At 39.6% G+C, this 27138-nt stretch overlaps 1 protein-coding gene across 1 annotated transcript; it reads right to left on the bottom strand.

Annotated features, from left to right (window-relative positions):
* Positions 1-3952: 3952 nt before the first annotated feature.
* Positions 3953-20584, bottom strand: vtg3 (vitellogenin 3, phosvitinless). Its single transcript, XM_030433863.1, has 28 exons — positions 20533-20584; positions 19958-19978; positions 19708-19859; positions 16986-17237; positions 16744-16905; positions 16503-16651; positions 16260-16410; positions 15897-16054; positions 13967-14132; positions 13755-13880; positions 13417-13635; positions 11221-11438; positions 11020-11117; positions 10809-10933; positions 10624-10716; positions 9903-10022; positions 9592-9781; positions 9397-9484; positions 9040-9225; positions 8497-8635; positions 8236-8404; positions 6347-6456; positions 6169-6255; positions 5582-5788; positions 4969-5114; positions 4634-4772; positions 4448-4561; positions 3953-4223 (listed from the first exon to the last, which is right to left on the bottom strand). Exons 1-27 carry the CDS (start codon positions 20570-20572, stop codon positions 4454-4456), a joined length of 3819 nt encoding a protein of 1272 aa, XP_030289723.1. The 5' UTR covers positions 20573-20584; the 3' UTR covers positions 3953-4223; positions 4448-4453.
* Positions 20585-27138: the final 6554 nt, after the last annotated feature.

Genomic DNA, 27138 nt, shown 5'->3' with positions numbered 1-27138 from the left:
GCACTTCTGTTTATACAAAAAGCCCCAAAGAGGCTGTCGCCCACCGCCGCTGCTGTATGAAATAATAACAATAACACAGCATGGTAATGACATATTTTCAGAATATTGACACAACAGCCGAAAACTGTGTAATTATCAGGATGATGGACGTCCCCTTAAGATGACAGTAGTGGTTCAAATGAAGGGTTGTAAGGGAGTAAGGTCTCAAAACAATTTTTATTTTTACGATTTTTAATAACGCTCGGCGAACGTGGCAACAGGCTCATTTGGTGAGAGTGAAGGTGAAATTATTGGCTGGGTGGATTTTGAGCCCAGCGGTGGTTTATAACAGCAGGCGTGATGTTAGATCCTGAGCCCTCTGGAGGTGTCGTGAAGTGTCCCGCGACAAGTTGTGACCCCCTGATAATGTCAGTGATAACGTCAGTCGCTCCCTCTCCATTTCGCACCTCCCCCAACCCTTCTTCCTGTGAGACTTAAATTAGAAGAAGGGGGCAGTTTGTATCAGATCATGTGTGCTGGTGGAAAAGCAATCCAGTTTATGGCTCCTCCAAATTACCCGATTGATCATTTCGCCTAATGCTCTTCTTCACCTGACATCTAAACCAGCTCCCCTTGATAACGCGCAGCAGGAATTAGCTAAGTTTTGACAGATATGAACGTGTCCCTGCTACAGTAAGTGCGTAAGTTGGATGAAGAAAAGAAAGAAAGAACTAATTTTATATATTACATTTGCCAAATTAAGAAGAAGGGAGAAATAAGGGAGTCTGGGGAATTCACCTCCCTTTTCATCTCCCTGCTCTTGTTGACTGCAACTCACTGTGGCTGCTTCGGCCGATAGCATGTAAGTGTTCATGTTTTCTGTCTACTATGATGCAAACATTCCAAATTGCCGAACATTTTAGTTCATAATTATCCGATATAATCATACATATAATTCCAGTGTCTCAGGTGATCTTTTCGAGACCCTATTAGTATTGCCGTTCCGTTAATTACTGTGCAAACTGTATTAACCTTTGATCACCAAGCATAATGTTCCTGGACAATCCTCTGGTTTATGAATCAAGTGAATGAACTACGTTGTGACAACAGTTACGAAAAAGGCAGATCCATGATGCCCCTCCTCTCCATGAAACATTGGTATCAGACACACAAGAAAAATAAACAACATCATGTGTAACATGATAATTTACAGCCTAATTTACAAGAAGGACCAAATCATAAAGATTCTTACTAAGTTGTTTAGTAAGGAGAAGTTCCTCCTTACTATACAACTTACAAAACTGAGCGATTTTATAAGTGGGTCTGGGGAATTTCTCTCTCCCTTTGGCTGCTTTGGCCTACAGTGTGTTGCATTTCACGTTCAAAATTGTTTTGAAATTATTCTGACCATTCAAATATATTCAAAAACATGAATTTTGCACACATTTTCCTACAGCGTCATTATATGGGCTGACCTCTCAGCGTCCCCGACTGTGAGTGACTTCCAACATCCCTGTTTATCTTTTTTACTGCATGAAAAACCTTCCTTTAGACACTGCTGTTGCTCTAATAAGCATGCAAAGAGAATCAACAGTAGGTTTCATTTCTAATTTTTATATCAGAATAAAATGTGTCCTCTCTTTTCAAGCCAAAGAGCTGTGGGAGCGTTTGACCGTGCCAAGACATATGTTTGCCTATCCTCAAAATGTCAACATCCACTGCATAGCCCTCGCTGTGAACTGCGCAAATACTGGCTTTAAGCACTGTGCCAGGCATATTTTAATGTCGGGTAAACACTGTCCTCTAGTGCTCACACACTCCAACACACACACACACACACACACACATACACATGCGTGCCACAGGATTATGCTCCCTGATGTCAGAGCCAGAAATGTGGACTTTTCAAGGATAGGAGTGAGATTTTACAGCTTATTGTTTCATCATTTAAAAACACGCCAGACTTAAGGGAGATTTCCCCGAAAGTAATTTCTCTCATAATAAATGATTTTAACTCTTCTTAACATATGTTTTTTGTTCAAAAGCTGCCCCCAATCATTTTCTATAATGAAGTGTCACTTGTTGGGGTGGTGAAACTCATCAGCAGCACTGACTTTTCGTGCCTCCGGCGATGCTCTATGCCCAAATCATGGAGTAATAGCTACGATTGCACCAAAATGTCTGTAGCCACGGTTTTATTATCAGCTACCCTCAGATGGCTGGTATAGTCTGCCTAATGAGGCAAGTCAGAGAGAGAGCAGCAATAAAAAGGAGGGGATGGCCAATCCCTCCTCCTCTAAATGACCTGATCAATCACTGACTAATGCTTCTCACCAGCTGATCTCACCTATCAACACAAGGTCAGAGTGTCCTGATCTCCTGGATGGCGCCGGCCGGGTGATGTGCATCTTGACATAAGCGCAACAGATTCACAATCAGCCTGTCAACTGGCACTTGAAAGCCCGCAGGATATTAGAGATGTAAATGGAACATAATGGCGCCATTATAATTGTGCTCATCGCGCTCAGCCTTTGATGGCGATGCCTTTTCTTTGCAATTCAACACCATCTGGCTAAATCAGCGCAGGCAGTAGAAGCAGAGCCAGGAGTGTTTAAGACAAGCGGTCTTTGGTTAGGACGCAATCATTATCTTTGGCTGGTGACTCGTCCCATTTGTTGGGACTTGAAGTTGAGATACGGTTCAGGAAGCAACTAATGTTAGTTAAAATCTTTCATCCACTCACACAGGGGCACGAGGGACAGACAGATTACTGGCCTGGCTGATTATTGGGGGCCAATATTAATACTTTTTCAGATTATCTGTATTTTTGTGTTTAGTTTTTTTGCAAAGTACCTGGTAGCTGAAGTTATTAGATACACGTAGAGGAGTGGAAGTATAAACTAGCAGATAATGGAAATGCTTGAGTAAAGTAAATCAAAATTACACTTAATTACAGTACATGTATACAGTGTTGTTACATTCTATAACTGGTTAATCTATCTCTTTTTTCCCTAAGATTTAACTTTTTTAATCAAGTGTATGTATCAGCTCCAAATATAAGTAATAGCTCTCCTTGATTACTAATTATCAGTAATGGCATCAGCCCTGACAACCCACATCAATCAATCAATCCCTCAGTGAAACCTCTCCTTCCAAATCTCGGAATATTTAAAAATGCAGTCCATGTTTTACCGACAGGCACAGAGAGCTTCTGTGTGAACTTTAAGGTTATGCACGGTGACATTGTGTACTGACATCTGCAAACAGTTTTGTTGGGTCAGTTGACCAAACAAACACAGCAGGTCACACAGACCTTGTAAACATCTGTCTCTTTTCAGAAAGCCTCCAAAAACAGGGGCCATTTCTGATCCAGCTTAGCGAATCCAAAACTCGCCCACAGCATTCAGTATTTTGACAACGAAATGGGGTACAACGGGACATGTTGACAAAGACAAATTCATTCGCCAAATTGGCTGTTCGAGTAGCAAAAACCTGCCAATCATTTTTTTTTTTTTTTTTGTTTTTTTGCAGTTTCCACTCCTTTTCCTACATATTGTGTGAAAATTAGATTTGGCAAATTTATTGTAAATTGATTTGTTTTCTTCTTTTATTTTTTAAAAAAGGAAGAAAATGCGAAGAAAAAGTTTGCACCAGGGAAGATTTTATGGCATCAGCTTTTTTTTCCAGGGATTTCCAGGGATTTCATCAGTGCTGCTGATCATTGTCTAACTGAATGATATTGTGTGATTTTTAATAATGAGCTTAGATTATTCCTTAGTTATTGCAATGCCACACTGAGGAAGTAAAACTGAGCTTTATTAAATGTTGTTCCTGTCAAAAACAGAACAGGTTGCTCTGCATTATAATCAGAGATACACAGATTTAACACAGTGTTTGGATGAACAAAGGATTTATATTGAAATAATCAGAAACAAACAAAAAAAACCTTGCTGAACCAGTTTTTTTTTTGAGCCAAATGTTGTTTTATGAAGTTATAATATTTTTGGAACATAAAGCATGAATTTACACAACGTTTCGTCAACAGGGGGTGATCAAATATTTACGTGCCATCAAATGAGTGAATCAGGAAGTTTACAGGTTATTTCCAAACTGGTGACATCTGACGGATTACTGATGCATCTTTTATGATCCCCACTTTCATCACGATGGTGAGATTTTTTTTTCGGTTGCGGCGTTCACTTTGAAAAGAGGCATCTGGCTCCCATCTGGGCTTTGTTGTCTCTCTGCAGCACAAAACATATTTTATAAAGCAAGCAAAAAATGGCACAGCTCTTTGCTTGGTTTTTTTTTTTTGTTTTTTTTTGCTCATCTGCTTTGCAAAGAAATCTGTCAAAACAATCCACACACACAAACACGCACGCACACACACAGAACTACATCCATAAAGATGCTGAGAATTAGGATGAACATTCAATTAAGCTAAATCAAAAGGTCTGATGTAGCTCACATGTTTTCATGCCTGGCCAAAGCTGTCAGTTGTTGTGTTTCTGATGCTGGGTTGAATCTCCAGAAAACTGGCAGGTGGCAGCGGAACTGGAATAGCCTGGCGGTAGACTGTATACTAATGACAAGATAGATGAATGAGTTAAATACGACAAGGTAGTTTTGAAGTTGTGACTGCTCCCTCCAGTACCTCAGGGAATTTAATTTTCACATTGACGCTGTCTGCTGAGGCGGCAACGACTGATGCAGAAACCTCCTGCTTGGCATTTCTCTCATGTTGCTCGGAGAAGCCGAGGAGGAAAGCCATGCCCGGGATGTAGCTTCCAATTCTGGGAAAGGTAGAAAAAGGCTTCTTTAACAACACCTGCCAGTGTGTGTCACAACTGTAAACACAAAATGTTTCCGCCATGCTCTGTAAGGCAGAGTAAGTTGCTTCAAGACCTCTTCAGATCGCTCTCCACTTCCTCCTCCTCACATTTTTACCCTCCCTGATTATGATTGCATCTTTATTCCGCCTAGGCTCACCTTCTGCCCAACTCTGCCATTGGTTCAGGGATCCTGATCCACTCTACTTTGGCCTTGAGCGTTGGCTTGGATCCAGGCAGATGTGCAGTTGCACCTCTCATTGACATTTCATAGGACTGACATTCAGCTCCCCATCTAATGTGTGCCTGGAACAAACACAGGAGATCAATCAAGAGTGGGATCTCTCTCTCTCAAACAACAGCCACGATGTGCAATGTGCAATGTGCAATATAACACAATGCTTCAGACAGACCATAACAATGAGGTTTAATGTAGAAGTTTAAGCATTGCACTGTATATTTGTAGCCACTGTCTTTGAACTGAGTAAAATATCCTCCTTTTTCTTTTTAAGTTTAAATATGGCTTATTTTTCCTAGTAGTGAACGTCCTTCACTTGTGCCCCCCCTCCCCAGTTACACAGCAATCATTATTATTATTATTATTATTATTATTATTATTATTATTATTATTATTTGTGTAATATATGACGTCTGGTGTGATAGTGTGATTTTTTCAATTTGGGGCAAATACAATTGATAGTGATTGTGGTGGTATAGTAAATGTAAAAGCATAAGCATAAGCTAACCGCATTTCTCCCTGTGTTTATATCTACCTTTGCCTGGGTGCGTGCATTCACAATGGTGTCGACGCACATCTTCCAGTTGGTGTCCTCTCCAACCTGTGACACAATCAGCTGTGCGTTCTGAACGCTTGCCTCTGGTGTGTAGTAGACCGCTGCATCGTATCCCTCGGGTTTCTGGTTGCCACTCAGGGCAAAGGCTTTAAAACTGAACACAGCTTCAGGTGTTGAGTTCGAGCTCTATTGAACGAGACAGAAAGCAGCATGGAACACTTTAATGGGCTCGTCTGCATCATGTATTGATGATCGTATGTCACGTGTGGACTCTTGTTATTGGGCTGCTGTGTGTTTGTGGGTCAAATCCAGAGGACAGCGGTGCTGTGGGCAAAAAAAAGGCACTTTGCTTTACATGTCAGATGAACATCCATTTATATAATGTGTTTAAAGTGAAAAAATATCTACGATTGTGACATGGTCCACTGTTTTGTTGTGATGATGGGATTAAGAAGTACAAGCACAGCTAAAACATTTCACGTGATGATTTTGCTCGGTATAAACTGCCTTTTTTAACGAAATTAAAGATGTCTGAGGACGCTCCCTTTAGAAGATGTTCAACATACTTCCATCACAATGTCACGTTGACTGCTGTGAGATCTTTCGGTGCTTGAGGCTGAATCAGAGGACAGATGTACTCCCTGGGTGGCTTCCTGTAGACACAATTAAACAACGGGAGAACTTGAATGGATTGAACAGCAGAGCAGGTGCAGAGAAAACAACATTGCAAAGGTAGCCAAATACCTTGGAAAGCCTCCTCAAAGTCTCAAGCAGTTGGCGTGTGCTCATTGGGTGTCTGCTTGGTCCGGCATTCACCTCAAAGTGGATTTTGTCAACAGCTCTGACTGCCTGGACTGATAAAAGTCCACTTTTTATGTTAGCAAAGATCTCAGACAGAAATGTATTGAGGCAGACAGACATAACATGAGCATCTGTATCATCGAATGCAATACAATCCCTGCTTTGACTAGTCTATCATAAACTTGTTTTACTTTGCTAATCTGGTAACACTGTCTAACATAAATGTATATTTAATCAAACTTTAGTTTATTTTTACTTATACAAAGAATGAAATGCTTTAAAAATAATTTATCTAGCAAGTTCATGAGGCACGTCATTGCTAGTTCAAATAACTATTAACTAAAGTTTAATTAACTCTAACTTTACCATTAATACATAATGGTGATTATTAAAGGGCCACCATGTACTTTTGGAGAAGAAATGTAAAATCTTTTTAATTGTAATTTTCGATATCTACAATTATTTTGGGGTAATAATACAAACTAAGAAATATTGATCTTTTCCATAGCCATAAACAACCTGTTCTCCGAGGAAAATAAGGTCCCTAGAACACTGTTTGAAGCTAGAAAGGTGGCAGGGTCCGCCACATAAAAACAAAGTAAAACAGTATAAAGCCTTGGTGTCTTTTAAGGTCAGTTTGTTTATTCAGTTTAGTCAATCATGAAAAGGAAGACAGTTTGTTTATTTAATTTGTTTAGACATTAAAAAAATTACATAGTGCACCTTTAAGTGTCACCAAAAATCTTGTGTTTTGCTGAAATCAGTGGTTTAACTTACCGCAGCTTTAATCAAGTTATGTTTAATCACGTCTGGTGACTTTTCCTTCTTTTTTCGCAGATGTACCATCTGATATTTCCGCGATTGGTAAACCAAATTCAAAGCATCCTCACCTTGAGTGAACTTGGAAATCTCTGGGTTTTGAACATTGTTGGAAATATTTGGCACTTTGTCTACATAGAAATTAACATTTATAAGTCTAGTCATTTTTAGATATTTCAATGCTGTAATGATACATATCATATCTTAATGTTACTCTGAGGAATAAAAGAGTACCATATCTTTGATGACATAAAACTGTGTTGTGTTTTCTTATCTTGTTGCAGTTTAATCATATTGTCAGTTCATATAGATAATAAACCAAGCCAGCAAAACAACTTCAAGGGCTTTGCCTTGTACTGTTTAAAGCCAACAGTGGACTGTAGGTGTTGAACCACTAACACAATGCTAGCTGTGCTGTGGTCGCAGCAGCTATTGCTAATTTGACAAAAAAGTCACTTGTTTCACCAGGTATGTAATTTTGTGACATGCACAGTTCTGTAGGGCAGTGGTTCTTAACTTTTTTGAGAGGTGACCCCTCACAAAAAAACAGTTTGGTGTTCATCAACCCATTTTAAGTGTCAGTTAAAAGCAGTGGGACGTTTAACTCACAACACCCTGAAAGTGCCATGATGAAAAAAGGGTGTGTGTGTCTGTGTTTACAATCAGAACTTCTGTACACACTCTCAATAAAACCGATTTTAAAGCAAATTCTGAAAAAGAAAGAAGAAAAGAAAAATAAACACTCGTACAGACAATGCAATGCAAAAACAATTCTCCAGTCTAAAATTTGGTCTTTTTCATTCTTCTGGAAATCGACTTGACCTGACCCCAGTTTGTGAACCAGTGCTGTAGCTGTAGAGATGTGGAGGACCTGTTGGCCTCTCCATTACTGTATCATGTGTGCTCTGAGTCAATACACCCTTATCGACTGAAAGCTCAAAATAAAGTAAAAAATATTGCGCTGTACTCAGACTGGGGAATCTCTTCTATCAGTTTGGACTTGTTGCACATACCTGGGACTACTTTCACTTCCAGGTTGGTGTACCCCAGGAAGTAGTACAGGGGGTATTCCTCATGGTAATACTCTCTCCGCAACTCAGACTCCACACAGATACCGGCTCCATAAATTTTACTCTCGGCACACATTTTGGCACTTGGATGCCAGGTGTTCGGTGTCAGGAACTGTTGAATTGGAAAACCACAAAGACATTAGAATTTACAGAATCTCAATCAATTTATCTCCAACACCAATCTCTGAAAGGCTGTGGTTGTACCTCATCTGACTCAGGACTCACAACTGTGGGACCCTTGCTAACAACTTCCTGATTGGAGTCTTCAGCCATGGGCATTATTGGAGTCATTTTAGCTGAAGCCGGCTCTTCGATGTTCCTGGTGACTGCGTACACATTGGAGCTGTTGGTTGGAAGGCAAAATAAGAATGCTAGACTCGGCATTGGCAGCATTGTGTGCATGTATATTAACTTAAAGCACAATTAAAAACACTATATGTCTTTATGTATATACAAGTTTATTTTATTCTATTTCTTACCTTTTTAATTATATGGTTTATTTTTTATAAATATTCTGTCTTTTGGCTGCTGTAGCACACACATTTCCCCGTTTGTGGGACATTAAAGGATGACTGAAGTACTATTCCCAGTGGGTGTTGAAATTTTTTGGAATCTCCAGATTTCAATTTTCAGCGTCAGGATGGGATTCAGAGTTGATATTTTTATTCTAAACTCATTCAGAAGTGTAGAAGATTACGATTATGCTTGTTATGTGAAGTCATTAATTCACACAACCTTCAAACGTACCTGACTCCAAAGAGAGTAAACTCTTTCTTGCTTGGAACAAAGTCAAGTTCAAACTTCTTCTCTCTGATGTTAATCTTAGCCGTAAACTTCCACGGGACGGCGAAAGGCATTTTGCTCTTCAACTCAGAGCCAACCTGGAACAGCTCCGTGTTGATACCATAGAAAACCCAAAAATCCTTTGTGCAGCTAAAAGAGAAGGTGTTAATTCAGTGTTTATACTGTAACGCAACAGTTTGAATGACTATAGAATGACGTGGTATACATATGCTGTACATACTGCCAAAATAACATGCTTTGTGTCTGATTAGATTTTGGTAATATAAGTCCTTTAAATTAGATTAACTTTTATCATTTTACCCAATAAAACCATCAGACTCCAGTGAAATTTCAGAATTCAACAGTTGTCCAAGACGTTCAGTCGGTGCTGGGTTCACAGCAGCTTTGGCTACATAAGAAAGAATGTTGTTTTCAGTGACAGTTTATATCACTTATAATAGAACATAAATATTTGATTTGTAAAGAGTTTGCATGCTGCTGGATTTGCCTCCTCACCATTTACAGTGATCCCATTGACGGATTCATAATATTTGCTAATTTCCAGTGGGAGACCCAAGGTGGTAGCTTGGAAGTAGCGAACCTCAAAGATTAAAAAAGGCTTCATGCGGTGCCACGATACTCCCCTCTGTAAATTTTCAATCGCAGCCCACAGAGGGCTATCCTTGCCTGCGGAAAGGCTGACAGCCTGCAAGTGGGATCAGAGGAGAGACCACGCAAAAGGCTACATGAAAATATATTCAATTTCGACTGAGCTGGTTCAAACATAAATTGATTATTCTCAGTGTTTTGTGTAATTATTCTCTCACCCCGATGATGTTCTGAATGAACTCTTTGTCAATATCAGCAAAAAACCACTCTTGTCCAGAGGCGCGTGAAAAGGCAGAGAGGATGGGCTTGTTGTTTGGCATAGTTTCCCAGTTCTGAAGCTGAAAATGACACAGATACCAAAAGACATACGAAAAAAAAAACCATATTGGAGTTATAGTATGGTGCTGTCGTGATGGATCATTTTAACCCACCAATTGAAATTCAGTCATTATCTGCTGACTACCCCATGCTGATGGAAAGTCAGGTGAAGTTTCATCGGGCACAAAACATTTCTTGAGCTCCGCAGCAAAACTCCTTTTTAACATTCTATTAAACAACTGAAGTAGATGGGGACTTGTTCACAAAATGGCTCCATACAGCTTGTTTCAACACTCTGAAAAGCCTCGAGGCCCCAAAGTGATTTCTTTTCAAGTTGAAGTCTTCACTGTAGCCGCTGAACTGAAAGTGCTAGTGTGTACCTCATCTGAAGTGGGTTCACAAGCTCATACATACACATGACAATCAATTGGACCCGACACAATTGAAAAAAATATTGATTCACAATCTTAAAAATATAAATATTACCTGTTATATATTATATGACCTATTCTTATAACGCTTTGACAAGTACAAAACTTCACCCAACTTTCCATTGGTGTGTGGTTGAGTGGATAACAACGGTATTTTTGTATGAGTTTAGTCTCACAGTCGTATACTCACAACATTGAAGAGTGACTGGAAGTCGCTAAAACTAAGATCTCCGGTGAAACCAGTGCCAAACAGATCCTTAAGTCCATCAGCACTGATACCAATCTTAAAAAGAAAAGAAGATCATTATGACTCATGATTGTTCAGACTGGTTTATCTTCACTAGAAGTTTTTAATGCAAACATGCCACCTCGTACCTCGAGCAGCTGCAGAATTCTGCCAATAAAGAAAAACTTTGATTTCATCATGATTTCAGTGGGAAAGACGTTTGTTGCACTTCTGAGCATGAAGACTTCTGCTGCTGTTCCAATTAGGAAATCCTCTGTATTGGGGATAAATACAGCTTGTTGGATTCTTGGATTTAATGTAAAAAAGCTGAAATAAGTGAAAATCTGTTACTGAGCGTACCATTAAACCAATCCATGCGCATTGCTTTGCTGAAGTGATAGCTGAGACGACCGAACTTAGGAGCCAGGATCTTCGCGGCTACATTGCAGGCAGTTGAGCTGTCATAGAGAACACAGGCAAAAGAAAGTTGAAAGCTGGAGAACATGAACAGAAAACAGAAAAAAACGTCCAACTACATTATAACTGCTTGGTTTAGCTCACAGGAAGAAATTCTCTGGTGTGTTGGATCTGCCAAAGCTTCTCAAGTAGGAGTATGCGAAACTAACAACATGGAGGTCCTTCTCTTCCAGGAGATGTGCAGTCACTGTGGACACCAGAGCCATCGGTGGCTTAGTGTCAAACAGGATCATGAAGGACAGCATGCGTAACTCGGTGGGAAGGTTCTTCTGCAGGAAAAGACTGATGGTGATCTCTTGGACCTGGAAACAGAAGCATTATAATGAAGAGGAGTTCCGAAATGTAGCACATTCAACCACCCACCACTAAGGGAAATTCTGCTGTGTTCTGGTCCATTAGTTTCTGAACCTTAGGTGAACTTTGAGAGGCAGATTACAGTTAATGTTGTAGATATAAATACAGAGAAGATGATGTACCTTCAAAATTAAAAGAGAACTTAACAATAGCATGAATCAGATTTGACATTTTTACATGATTGTTGAAAATTATTAGCCGCCACATTGTGAAAAAAGTAGGCACTGGAACAGTCTACTTCTTTGTATGAATGCATTGTTCATCTTCACTATAGAACATACAGGATACATTACCATAAACATCAGTTATATAAAAACCCATCATATAGCTGTGATAAAAAATCATCTCAAGCAGGGGTCATCGGAACTTGATAGCTTAGCTTGACCAATAGACTGTATTCACACAGCGGCCATTTTCCTCTGATGTTACACTTAGAGTGGTAAGGTCGAATTCTAGGTTAACATTATGTTGCTGTGTTTGAGGTTGCAAGTCATATAAACACAGGGAAGTTGACAAATTAGCATTTTAGCGCTTCCAGATTGATCTGCAACTGAACAAAAACTAAAGATGAAAATCTGGAGAGACGTCAGGTTAAAATAACTCATTCGATAACCCGTTAGCTAAAATGGCCCTTGCAAACCCTGATCTTCAACCGTTTCCTAGCTAACTTTAACGTTTGAGTACATCCACTGTGTTTTATTTCCAGGCTTTGAATTAAATGTGTCACAGCTGTGTGTTGATATTTAAGAATGAATTTATGCCTTTCCTATTGCACCGTTTAACACTTCCGACCTATCTACCTAATGTTAGCTAGGAGGTGGTCGAATGCCAGCGTTAGCTGTCGTCTAACGAAAGCTATTAGGTCACCAAATATGTTGTTTTCCCCTCAAATGTGGCCCATTGTGTCTCCAGATTTTCATTATCCATCGTCTTTTCAGTAGCTGATCAACAGGAATGCAGACTGACAACAATTTGTCAGATTTACATGACTTGAACACACCAGTATGAAATTTGAACTTCCCACCCTGATTGTGATGTCAGACTTAAATGAACACTGTGTGAATGCGGTCAGTAAATCTGCTAGATCTTTTGGAAATGTTATAGCATAAGACACACATCTCTTTTTTCTTTGTGTTGTTAAAGACCTCTCGTGCATTTTTGTTTTTTTCTCCTTTCCATCTGTGTTTAATATGGAATCTTGTAAAAGATCTTGAAAGTTAAACATGTCACAGTCTGCACCAACAGAAGCTCCTCTCTCACACAGAAAACACTGCTCCTGAGACACCTCCTCAATAGTCCCGCCTTTAATTCTGTGACTTTGGGACATCACAGTACACCATCATGTCACACATTTGCATACTTTCTGCCTAGCAGCTAGTTTGGCACGTAATAATTGATTTAGCACAGCTACTCTGGTGTTTTGAGCGGTGCTGGCTCATCTGTGTGTCAGCTGACCAATCAGAGCAGACTGGGTATTGGGGAGTCGGGTTCTTAAAGTGACAGGAGCTAAAAAAGTTTCAGACAGAGGGGGAATGCAGAGCTGCGGCACTGGACAGTATAAGTTAACTGATATGTTTTTTGAGCATTAAACATGTTAACCTATTCTAGTAGTAACCTAAAACAAAATTATGAGCATAACATGTCTTCTTTAAGGTTATTGCTGATGAACAAGACTGGTGGAAGGTTGGTAGGGTTAATGATTTTAATTTGACCTGGATCGCAGCCTTTGTAGTGCTCTCATACATAACTACAGTATCCTGTTTATGGGAAAAAATGTCATGAAAAATGAGGTGTCATGATTAAGCTTAATGTTAACCTTAAGACTGATATTGCACACTGTTAAGGGAGCATTGTAAAATGGCACTTGCAAACCCTGACCTAAAAGCATATTGTATTCCTGCATGTCCTACGTATTAGTGATCTTACACTGTGGGGGTCTCTCGCAGCTATGAGTCTCATAGACTGTACAGCAGCACTGAGCACACTAGGTGGAAGATCCACAGGGGTGGCAGCAACACCCGGGAGGAAGCGCATGATGGTTTTAATGCTGCCTGGATGACCCGCATTCCCCAGAGCCTTCAGAGCGAGGACCATGTCCGCCTTATTGCCATTCCTCAGACTCTCCAATGCCATGTCCAGCAGCGGCTAGTACGGATGTAAAACAAATACACAGGGCAAATTCTTACAAGCAGTGATCTACTGCATTATAATTTGCAACCTTGCTCAATTCAAAAGGAAAGCAATTGATCCATCTGCTAGATTACCTGAACAGCATTTACTGGACAAGGTGAATAATAGGCACAGTGCTTGTACACCAGAGAGCCGTAGCTAAGCACCACAGTGTGCCACAGATAGGTGCTGGATTTACTGAAGGGCATGTTCAGGAACATCTACAGAAGAAAGACAGAGACATTCTGACACGATGTGGATCATTTTAAATAGGCAATCAACTTCTCTGTGTTTAGCATCAACTCACTTTAGCCATCTCAACCAGCTCTGGAATTGGCTGAAGGTGGTTGATAGAAAGCAGAACAGCTTGCAGAGCTTCTGACGGTGACACATCGCCAGCCTGGAACCGCATTTCCAGGAATTTCAGGATCCTGGCATCGCTGACCTCAACGATCATGTCCAAAAACCAATGTCTGATAAGAAGTGAAAGAAGAAGAGAGAATTAATGCAACAGGATTATCCTTCAAATAAATCAAGGGCGCAAAAATGAAAAGATAAAAGCGCAAAGGACGGGTTCAGATGTCACCTTTAATTGCACTTGTACAGGATGAAATACAAGGTGTCAGTGGCTGCTGTAATCTTAATGAGCAAGGAAAGCAGTATTTCAGTCATCACCTCTCTGTCACCAGGCCTCACGAGACAATAAATCTTTCATCAGCCCTGATATGCAAGGCTACATACTTCCCGGACTAAGTGGGAGGACACTCCTCAATTAGCTATTCAGTTCGGATGATCAGTATCAGATTTCAGAAAATTGGCCTTGGACCTTTTTTCTCACCAGCTGATAATACAATTCTATGATGAAAAGCTTTGTTAAAGGACATCTTCGATGGATTTTCGCATTCAGACTATACAGCATTGTTACATGCTGAAGAACTGTATTTATAATTTCTGGGTAAAGTCAGATTTAATCCACTGAAACTAATAATAATGATAATAATACATTTTATTTGTTTGATGGCACCTACAGTGAACTGTTTGAGAATGTTCGAGGCGGGTCACTTTTACACTTTTTTTTTTTTCTTTTACATGCCAAATACCTATGCACTGCCCAACCTTTACAACTGGACTTTCTGCTGCACTGTATGACCTTCACTATACTTCCTGAACTGAAACTCATATGTTTCATATGAATATATAATCTTAGGGCATTCGGTCATTTCAAGACAATCAGTTTCAAGACCCCTAAAAAGATGTTGTGGCTGGTAATATGCAGTTTTTAATATGTAGTTCACATATACCAACATCTCAACACGTTTCATATATATATTTTAATTTACATTTCTGATATTCATGTCATAGTCTTCATATTTCAAAGAACACATGAAAAAAGCCCCCCCTGTATTATTCATAATTATCCAACAATGAGCAGTGACTGTGAATGAGAGTGTATTCAGATCTTTAACTCCTTCATTCAAACTTTTGCTCAAGTAAAAGTAGAAAACAGCCCTACTCAACTGACAGCAATGGACCACATCAGGCCCAATATATAAAGTGTATATTGTATTGTTTTACTGGTTTACAAGTCATTTTACTTGTGATTCTATGCATCGATAGCTCGTCCTTCGTCCTGTTTCTGCTCTTTGCGGTGTGCCTGGGTCAGATATGTGACCAAAAATTATTTTTTGTCTTCAAAAGTGAAACTGAATAAACAGACCTATGTATTTTCTTTTTTTTTTTTTAAATTACCGTCAATTGCATAATATGTTTAATACGTGTGATTAAAAAAAATAAATACAAAAGAAGGTGTAAAATAGTCTGTTGAATTTGCGGCCTGGTCATTATGCAGCAGAAAAGTCTCAATATAATGATCTGTATCATATGCCGTTATTTAATTATTATCATAACAATGAATAGGTAGTTTAAACCCCTTGACAATATTTGATTTTTGAAACTGATTTTAGTTTTATATGTGAAGTTTTGATATAATTAGTATATTAGCTGTTAGATAAACGTAGATGCGTCAAATGTAAAGTATTTCCTGTGAAATGTTGTGAGAAAAGCATAAACTGACTTAAAATGGAGATGAGACAAAAATTGTAATTGAGCAAAATCATGTAACTTTTTCACCCAAAAATAACATCTTCAGAATGATGTGGATGGCACAGTGTCTTGTTATAGGGTGTCTCGGTCTTAGCCACTGAAAATGGGAATAGGTGTGACAACCAAGTCCTCACCTGTACTGTTCATTTCCTGCAAATTTCTTCCACATAGTGTCTAATCCTTCATAAGGAATCACTCTGAGAAGTTGGTACAGCTTTATAGTGACCTCAGTGGTAGCACTGTCAATGTCGTATTTATTAGCCTCAGCCAGGTGTTTGATCAACTCAATAGCCTGCAGAGAGGAACAGAGAGTTTTTAAAACAACAAATGATCCTTTGAAATATCCAAAAAGATAGAACAATCATTGAATGTTTTTCGATAACATGTAGGAATGTCACTGACTTTCTATTTTCTATATTGATTTACATTTAGTTGTGTCCTGTTCCTTTTTCAAAAATATGTCATCATATGTGTATACACAATGGAAATATTATTACCTTTGGCACTGGGTCATCCAGGTTCTGCATCATGATGGGGACGTTAGCCTCTGCATTCACAAACTTGTAAACAAGGTTGCCCTTGCTTTCCATTGGCCCAAACGTGACGGCTCTGGCTGTGTCACTCACGCCGAGCAGCACCATTTCCTTCCTGCAGGAGAAGTTATTTAAAGCATCCGATTTGTACTGCAGACAAGCCTTGCGGATGAGCAGGCGTAATGTGCAGATATTTTCTTGTCTTACATTGCTTGCATCTTGAAACTGCCGCCCTTCACATTGAAGGGACTGAAGTGCTGTCGCTCCAGGCCGTGAGCCTTGGTAATGAGACCTCCCTCGGCTGTTGGTTTGACGGTGTAAACATATCTCACTGTTGAGACGACAGATTCGCCTCTCTAGATTGGAGGACACACAAAAATAGCACAGACTTTGTTTTGATTTAATTCATACTTATAGAACGTGATGCATGTGTGCAAGGTAAACAGACCTGTTGGGAGACTTGATCGAGCACAGCTGTAGCCATTCCCCTGTACATCGCTGCTTTCTCCCTGCAGCCACTAACATCAACAACCTGAGTGATGGTCATGTCCTTTGTTTCTGTGTCTTCCTCAATGGCATAGTTACTCTGACACTTGCCATGGATGCCAATCTACAAAGACAATTAAATGATTGCATTTATTATCAAGTTTCCACTTGTGATGTGCTGAGATTCATGTATTTATCACTGACCTCCTCGAGCTCATACACCCTCTGTGTGGTCTTGACGGTGACCTGGAGGAAACCCAGGATCCCTCTCACAATGTTGACAACAGTGTCAGAAACCTCAGGAGGGGCGTGGATGTCACCGATGTGTCCGCTGGCGTAGTCAAACATGAAAGGTTTGATGAGCTGGGCAGCAATACGCTGGGAGAGCTTTGGAGAAGCGTTAAAGCCGTTCTTCCCCGGGAAGCCATTGAACTCCTCGAAGGCCAACTCTGATACCTTTTTAGCCAGAGACGGAAATAATATGTATTGTTGCTCATTTGTTCAGGTGTAGTCTGCATGGAAACAGCCTAATTCTCTGCTCAAATTCATTTCAGATGAATGATAAATTGAATGCGTAGCTTGGTAGAAGTGGACATGAATGACAATAGAGGGCGGAAAGTGTACATTTTCTCTGTGCTCATCAGTGAAAGAGTCAAGATTTTAAGAGGCGGTCCTACAAGCGTGATTTGTGACATCACAAATAGTTTGGAAGCCAATCCTGGTCCAATGTCAGACACACATTAGAACCTATTTGATATGCCTTAAAATGTGTGTGTGTGGGGGGGGGGGGGGGGATCTTTAAAGCTTATGTTACTATTAGGGCTGTCAAAGTTAACGCGTTAATAACTCGTTAATGCAACATCCTCTTAACGCTGTTAATTTTTTAAACGCGCGATTAACGCGCGGTATTAAAAAAAAAAGAAACCAATTGTTTGATTTATGGCCGTCGGTGGCATCTGTAGTCTTGATCCAGAGGGTGGCAGAAGAATAAGAAAGGGAATCAAAAAAAGAAGAAGCAGGGTTGGCGTTCGGGAAAAACACGGTGGACTGAAAAGCGAAAGTGAAAGGAAATGGAGAAAGGTCTTATGAACGGCAAATTCATTTTCAAAAAACTGCCAGATGGTTCAGTCGATAGGACAAAAGTTATCTGTACGTACTGTCGACATGAAATGAGTTACCACTGAAGTACGTCGAGTCTCAAATATCATTTGCAAGCCAAACACATGGCAGATGCAGAGAGCCCACCGCCCCCCCTTGCCAAAAGTAGACATCATCATATTTTGATCCCATTTAGGGTGAGGTGATATTTTTTGAGCCTTTTATTGTCCTGCATGATTTGAAGTGTTGAATTAACATTTTCATAAAGCAAGCATATTTGCCCTTTCTTATGTTGTTAAAAGTATTAAGAACATGAAAAAAATACATTAAGGTACATTAAGAACTGAAAAAAATTTGCCAAAAAAATTGCGATTAATTTGCGATTAATCGCAAGTTAACTATGGACAAAATGCGATTAATCGCGATTTAAAAAATTAATTGTTTGACAGCCCTAGTTACTATATATGGATACTTTTTTAAGTTGTTGCTGCTATCTGGGTCCAGGTCGAGGGTTTTTTCATTTGTCTTAGAGAGACCTAATGACAAACAGACTGTTTAAGGTTAGATGAAGATTGAGGATTAGATTAAGATCCTCAGGCAGGAACCTGCTCACTCTTCCAAGCTCACACCTTAAGACAAGAGGGGACAGAGTGTTTGCTGTGAGGGCTTCTTGGCTGTGGAACTAATATCATCATCTAACTGACTACTAACTGACCCACTCACCACATCAGCGAAGCACATCGTCCTCCTCTTTTGAATCGCTAAGACCTATTTTCATTGAAAGGCTTTCCTATAAAAGTGTTTAAATGTTTTGGTTTAAATCTCTTTTTTAAATCCTTTTTAATGCTTTTATTATGTTTTTTTTATCATCCATTGTTTTTAGCTCTATTTCTCTCTAATTACTTTTACGCAAATTTTGATAAGTGCTACAAAAATAAAAGTAGTATTTATTAATCTATGTATTTATTATGTCCTGATTTTATGCACAGTGTAAGAAGGCTTAAGAAGAAGAAGGAAAATTGATTGTACTACCAAACCCTTTGTTCAGTAGAAGATGCTCTGACTTCATTATTTACAACACTGATTTAACAAACCTATTTGTGCAAAACTGATGCATAAGCCACATAGAAAAGGTCTATATGTTAGAATCAAGCTCAGAATTTTTCTTAAGCTTCCCTCAAATCTCAAATGGTGTTGTTCTCTCCTAATATCAGTATTGTATTGGCCTTTCTTAAACAAATATTTGAACACTGCATTTTCTGTATATTGTGCAACATCGGGGTGGGAATAGAGAATATTATGGGTGCTGTAAGGGCCCCTTTTTTGCTTGAGTCCCTTCCCTTCCCTCCAAAATGTCTGTGAACCCCCCTGCAATAATTATACTTCCAATACTTTCTAGAAATACTGTCTGTGAATGGAAGATGACAGGAAGGTACTAGAAGATGACTGTTTGTGCATTATAGAAGAAAGAACACAGTTTTACACAACTGTTCACAGGCAAACATTTAGAACAAACTATCTCTAATTTGAACTAATTTCCAGCATTTTCGTGAGGAGCATTATTTGGTTGTTTATAAAACATGAAAGTTATTTTGGGGCAGATTAGAGGCTTCAGAAGCTTGTGCAAACTTTCAACAGATGTTCATTAATTTGACCAGCAAATAATTTATGATGCATGAATAAATAAGAAAGTGCCCTGTCAATTCCTTTCCTTAATTAACGAGTCAGACATGGGATGAACTAATCAACAGCCCAACATTGTTAATGCTGCACTGCTCGGTTACAGTTGTTTGATGTATTCTGAGAACGTTTGTATTGTCACTCTTACCCGAAGGACAAATGTTTGTGCAGATGCACCAACGATCTTCACCCTGCACGTCATTCTCACACCAGACTCTGCAAGGTTTGGCATGCCAAGTCCAAAATTCACCGTTCCCTCATATTTGTACTCGTACGTTTTCCTGGGGTTCAGGCCGAGGTCTGAAAGATTTCATTTTACAAAGTTAAATGTCATTTCTCATGTTGTATATTGAAAATGTTGGTTGTATGACTTGTAGAATACCGATAGAAAGACTCACCATAACGAAGACTTTGACATGCTAAAAGAATGAAAAGGTTGAACATAGTGTCAGCATTAGAACTTTTTTTTAAAAAAAGAAGACCATTTTTGATTTGATTTGATTAATTTATGATCTACAAAACACTTTAATCTGAGGGAGAACACTTCTTTTCAACATGGTCCCATAACATTTAAAAATAAGAACAGTATAATCTTTAAAAACACATTTTGATAAGTATAAACTAACCCAAAAAATAAACATTCACGTGAAGAATGACAAAAACAGATTGATGGCTAAAGAAAATTCCATTATATTCCATAAATTATATGTGACTCACTTCAAAGTTGCTCTTGTTTTTGTTATTCATGCCCCAAATCACAGATTGTTAACAACTGATCAACTGCAATTAGCTTAATATTTTACCTCTCTTAAAACTGCCCCTACTTAAAAGGTAGAATACATTTAAATTGCACAAATACACCAGAGAACAAAGCAGTAAAAATAAGTCAGTCAACATCAGGATTATGAGATGAAAGCTTTGAAGCTGCATTCAAACCCCTCTTAAAGTATAGGAATGAATCAATGAAACTTACTGGCCAGGGCCACAAGGCAGCAGAGGAGGAGCCCCTGCATGGTGACACTGAGAAGTAGAAGCTAATATTTGCGATTACTCCTTTATATACCAGTGTTCACTTTGATTGGAAGAAAGTGCCTGCATGGAGCCTTGTGGGCAGGACAGAGGTCTGGTTTGGACAGCTAGCACAAAGTAAACAGGCGCCGTCAGAGCCATGTTGACCTGTGACATTGTCACTCTGACAAGTCTTACAGTGTTCAATATGTAACAGATAGCCAGCTCTACATTACTGTGCAAAGTGAATGACTGGTTGTGGGTTGTTGAGCTTAAAATGTATCATTATAGCTCAGAAAAAAAAGTTATAGCCTTTTGAAGAAATGTGCTGTGTTGTTGTTGTGTAAACCCTCCCTTTAAATCATTCGGAAAATGATATAAACAGGTTTTTCACACCTAAGTGAAGGGATAAACCCGGTGGGATCCACACGATCCACTAACCCGGCAACGTGCAGTGAAGGAAGAAAGACACGATGCAGCTTGGTTTTCTCTTTTATTTCCTCAATATCAGTGCCACTCCTGGCCTTCAAATTTCCTCGCTGTCTCCTGGCATCACAAAGCTCTCCTCCTGGACAAGACAAAGTCAAACAGAGTGGTGAATCGCTGCTCTTCATGCTGATTTTGAAAATGTGCCACGGCCTAAAGCGCTCCAATGACGTCCCACTTTAGACGTGCAGTTCGAGGGTGATGACATCAAGCGGCAATCAGCTGTGCCAGTGCCTCTCCGTCTGTTAGGAGATTGCACAGTGCAGGAGTCGCTTGTGTAATCACACTTAAGGATTCTCTCAGCCATCGTACCTCTTTGATTTTTACGCTTCAGTTCAGTTCCAGTCAGAATAAGCCACAGAAACTGTTGGATTGTTTTAGATATTACGAGAAAAACGAAGAACAAAAAAAGCATTTAGATCACATTTTAAGTTCGATTGGGTTTGATCATGGCTAGTTGTAAAAAGTACATTTACGTAAGCACTGCACTTAAGTACTAATTTGAGGTGCTTTTATTTTACTTGAGTCTTTTTTTCCAATACGTTTATCTGACAGCTTTAGTTAGTTTAGTTATTTCATAAATTGATGTTTTTGCAGGCAACGCATATAAAGAGCTTAAAAAATGTTTAAAGTAAATTATACAACAGTATACACAAACACAGCTGTAACAATTAGTCAGTCAATGAGATGACAATGTAAAAACATTGCAAGGTTCCAGTTTCTCAAATGCGACGATTTGCTGTTTTCCCCTTTAATCACTTTAGTAAGTTACTCTTAATAATTTTGAGCTTTGGTCGATTTGGAAGCTTGGTTGGACAACACAAATATCGTCAAATGTAGTCTTCAGGCTCTGGGTAACTATGAAAGCATTTGTAACTATCTTCAACATTTTTACAAACCAATCAATTAATCGATTAGTGAATAAAATGCACTAAGCACTGCATCACAACTTTTCAGTTTTACAGCGGTCATTTTTCTGCTTCCAATACGTTGGTTACAATCATCATTGATAAATGGTAAATTTGTGGTTAACTGAACTGTTAACTGTTATTTTTTTCACCTTATAACAAGGATTGAAATGCTTTATGAACCCTTCATTAAGCAATCGCAAAGGTTTACAATCATCTGTTGTAACTTTATAACCACCATCCAAATAATGATTATGGGTGAACACACACACGCACACACACACACACACACACACACACGTGAACATGGCCAAGAGGGCACTACATTTCTCCACTATCTAAGAGGGGACCACTGTTTCTGTTATGTTTCCTGTGTTGGCTCGCCTCTTTTATGTTTGCACTCATTAAGGATTAATACGTTCTTATTAAAATTCATTGGTTGTTATACACAAATCCGGCGCGAAATCTATGGGCACCGCCATCTTGCCTGCCGCCATTACTGTGTGGCTGCGGACTGTGACTTGCCGGTGCCCTCTAATGGATTTTCAATGAAAGTATCCTGCTCGTGAAAATCAGGTGACAGGTAAATAAACAATGGCAAAGGAAAGGAACATTGACGTCAGGCAGTGGCCAAAACTTACCGATGCAGGTAATTTATTGACAACATAATGTATTAAGACGTGTATTAATTGATGACAACAATAAAACAGAACGCTGTCATTACTAGCTGTGTTGCTAATATGTTCACAAGCTTCATAAGTTGCAAATAACTATTAACCACGACCAGTTGTAGCAGTAAAATAAATGTTTGTACAGGTATTCAGGATTATTTCATTAATCACCTGGCATGCGATGAGCTTCAGAACGCAAACTACAGGGAACTGATTGAAGGGCAGAATTATATGAGCTCCGGATGGATTGGCCAGATACTGCACGCCATCGCAGATGAGCTCATCACATTGAAAGGTGTTGTGAGGTTTTCACAGGCAGTGAACTGGTACCATAATGTGTCAGTAACCATACAGAGAGAAGATGACAAAATTTGCGAAGTAGTGTGTGACTGCATGGCCGGGCGAGGGAAGTGTTGTAGCCATACAGCAGGGCTCCTGTACAAAATTAAAGATGCATCAGCAAGAGGGTTCACAGGCTCGGCCTGCACAGACAGAGCATGTGCCTGGAACCAGTCTACTTGTGACAGTGTAGTGCCAGAGTCATTAGAAAATATGCAGACACAACACAGTGGTCCCAGAAAGTGAATGAGTGTCATTTCTACTGCATTTGAGACAGATGACAAAGTTATTGCACATTTTTCAGCGCCAGACATGGTTGGATTATCTATGGTTCCTGGAACCATTTTGCATCATGTGTTGACTGCTCAGCCACAGACACACACTGCACACACTGAAATAGGTCCACCCAAAGAGCACACAATGTGCACACTTTGCAAAACAACATTTCAAAATCATGTAAAATGTGGGGAACAGGACAGGCAGAGGTTACTAACAGAGACCAAGGGCCAGAATCGTCAGCTGTGGCTGGACCAGAGAAAAATAAGAATAACAAGTAGTGAGGCATCTGATGTACCAAAAACAGCAGACTCAACAAACTGGGTAGAAAGAAAAGTTAACACTAACTTTTCTGGAAATGAGGCTACTAGGTACGGTCAACAAGCTGAGCCTTTGGCTAGACAGTGTTTCGAACAGACAACAGGGCTTACAGTGGAGACTACAGGCCTTGACACAGATACTATTCTTGAGATTAAGTGTCACACACCAAAAAAGCTTGAAGCACATGGTGGCAGTCTATTAAAAATGACAGAATCAAACAAATATGATGTTAGAGAGAGTGATGGCAAGTACATTCTGAGGGAAACAACATCTGGGTTAGGGTACTACTATCAGGTCCAGGTGGCAATGCATTGTGCAAAAAAAAGGAATTGTAAGTTCATGGCGTGGACCCCAAATGAACATGTGATCCTAGATGTGCCCTACAACGAAGAGTGGACAATGAACAAACTCTGCCACCTGAAGAGGGTGTACTTTCAGTATCTGCTACCAGCAGTAGCACCAAGAATTGCACACAGGGTCATGAAAATTTGTGGGCTCAAGTAGCTATTACACTTTAATGTGCACATGACAACTTACCTGTAATACACATATCAAGAGTTCAATATTTGTTCACTGTTTAAAACTTTACATTTTCATTATCTACATTGCATTGTCATGGTAACTTAATACACATCAAGAGTTCGACATTTGTTCACGGTTTAAACCTGTACAACTATCTACATTGTTGTCTGAAACTATTGGTTGCTATGTTGATTTTTCTGTTGAAATACAAAGTAATATTTGGTATACTGTGACCTTCTTTAGCCTAAGGACATAATCTATACAAAATTAACCACATCACACTCACTCACTCACACACACACACACACACACACATCCATTTCAGGTGTTTCTTTTTCTTCATTCAGTACTGTTACGGATTAACTGAGGTTGCAAATTACATAACCCTGCACAAATAGTTACAATCTCATCAACACTTTGCAGCCTACCAGAGATAACATTACACAAAATCTTAAAACCTTTCAGCCTTCGAATTGCTCGCTCAATGTGAATTCTGACATTTGCTAGGCGACGTGTGGATGTCACCTCATGTTCAGACAGCTCCTTACGTCCACATGTGAATGCAGGAAGAGCTAGACTCACTCCCGGAGGCAGTATATCCATGATGGTGAATCCGCGATCTGCTAAGATCTCATCACCAGGGATCAGTTGATGAACAAAACCACTGTTCTTTGTGATGAAATTATCACTGGCCCTTCCACCGAAAAGTTTTGACACAAACATGACATAGCCATTGGGGGCTATACAGTATAGTAGTTTGTATGTGTTATGATGTTTGTAATTGCTATAAGTTTGTGATCTTTTTCTTAAGTTCTTTGGCCTTTGTACAAAGACCTCTGTACAGTCAATGATGCATGTGGCTTTAGGATAATTTTTGTGGAATGTCTTGGGCCTGATTCTGTTCAGCGTATCCCTGGGCAACCAAACAATCACCTTTTCCCTCATAAACCTTGCAAGGATTGGTCTCCAAAATGTAAATATTTCAGATGCTGTGGTTCTACTCACCCCAAATATTTACCCAAGTCAGTAAACAATAAACCCAAACGGAGTCTCATTAAAACAAGCAAAAATTGTTCATGGACGGCCAATTTGGTATTAAGTGGTTGTGAGCAAAAAGTCAACACGACTCGCAAAAGTTGCCAGGAACTGTCAGCACATAAACCTGTAAAAAATATAAAGTCTTTGTTATTTAAATTTTGTGCTGATACTGACGGTGTCGGACCCGTTTGAGTGCCACAGTCCTTCATCGGCTTGTTACCGCAGCTGAAACTGTAGTTGTGATCTATGTGATCTGGCTACTGGATTCCGACATCATGCGTCTGCAGAGGCATATTCTCCAAATTCCCAACATCCACATCTGTTTCCATAGCTTCACGTTCAGTAGTTGAGTTCAGGTGTAATGGCTGAAGACATCTTTTTGGGGAGGTCTAGCTGGTGTTGCCTAAAGGGAAAAAAAGAGAGCTGTGCATTAGTTAAAAATGACAATCAAGCGTATTTAAATTAACGAAATGCGATGCAATAATATGGCTATCCAAGAGACCTACTTACACGGCAATCATAACCCATGAACAACACAGGATACGGGTTTTCTCTTGTGGGTTGTCCATCAGGAAAATGTATTCCACACACCTTAGAGTGGTAATGAAGATAAATACATAATGAGCGATGCATTGGTTTTAAGTACTTCTCAAATAAGTGTGATCAAGACAGCACTTTAAATAGCACTCTGCACTCTCTTATTTAATGTCAAACATGCACAATTGCACTTTACCATCCTATTTATGATGCCTGAAGGGGGTTTATATGATTGTTGTTCGACGTTTGACGTTTTTATCCAAAGCAAAGCAACGAGGACTAACATTTAAGCTGATGCACAGAGAGGAACTACAGTACAGGTCATACAAAGCAGTAATGTCAGAGCTTCAGTCTTGTGAAATCATATTTGCACTTGAAAACACTTTGGGACATGAAAGCTCCAGCTTTGTTTTCGCCTGTGGCTAAAGATATTGCTAGCAAACTTAGCTAGCGCTGTTACACTGTATGTTACACCCACTGCATGCAACCTGTGGCATTAACAGACTGAACAATCAAAGCCAAACTTAACACAGTATTCTTGTTTGGCTCGAAGCCATCTCGGTTTATGTATTTCATCCCTTGGTCCTCCGCTCGACCAGGAAATCTATGTAATCTATAAGGCTGTAAACATGGGCAGTCAATGTGCAACAAAGGTTTGTGAATTTCACAAGCAGTTTTATTCCAGGCCTGTATTTTCGCACTGTTGTTAAAACAGCCGAACACACAACATGTTCTTCCCGGCATTATTGAACAGCATACGTACTAAAAAAAAAAAGAAATAGAAGAACATTTCCGCATCTACAGCTAACGTCTGCAACAACCGCTACGGGACCAACACGCTACTTCCTTAGCAGCAAAGCACCGCAGTAATGGCGGCGCTGCTTTACTTCCGTGTTTCGCCGGATTTGTGTATACCTTGGTTTTCTTTAGTGCAATTATTTCGGGATCAGTTAATTGAAAGTCACAATACAAGCACATTTACTGTAAACTGGACAGTAATCTGATACATTTGATTTATTGTACAACTCTTGGCAGCGCTTGTTAAACTTTTTATAATACAGGAAGAGACTGCTTGTTGAGAACTGCTGAGGTAAAAAAAGGCCTTCAGAAGACTTTTATAGGAAATAGAGGTTTGAATGTATGTGCAGCCCAGTATCACAAAGACTTAAAGGGCAACACACAGATAAATGCTGCACAGCTCATTTTGAATGACAAGTTACAGACAACATTATAAGATACACAAAGAGGAACATTTGTCTGATTGGGAGACTGCACAGTATGACTGTGTTAGTGTGTGTGTGTGTGTGTGTGTGCGTGTGTGTTTGTGAGGCTCAGAGTAAGAGAGGTTGTTTCTCCTCGTGACCAGCAGATGGGGCCATTGGTCTACCAAATTGTTAGAGATTGGAACCGTTCCTCACAACAATTCGTCTTGAATTGACTGCACACTCAGTTGGGAGATGCTCACAAATGTAG

This window comes from Sparus aurata, chromosome 11 (genome assembly GCF_900880675.1).
Source record: "Sparus aurata chromosome 11, fSpaAur1.1, whole genome shotgun sequence".
NCBI classification, from domain to species: domain Eukaryota; kingdom Metazoa; phylum Chordata; class Actinopteri; order Spariformes; family Sparidae; genus Sparus; species Sparus aurata.
This window is presented reverse-complemented; position numbering and strand designations above follow the sequence as displayed.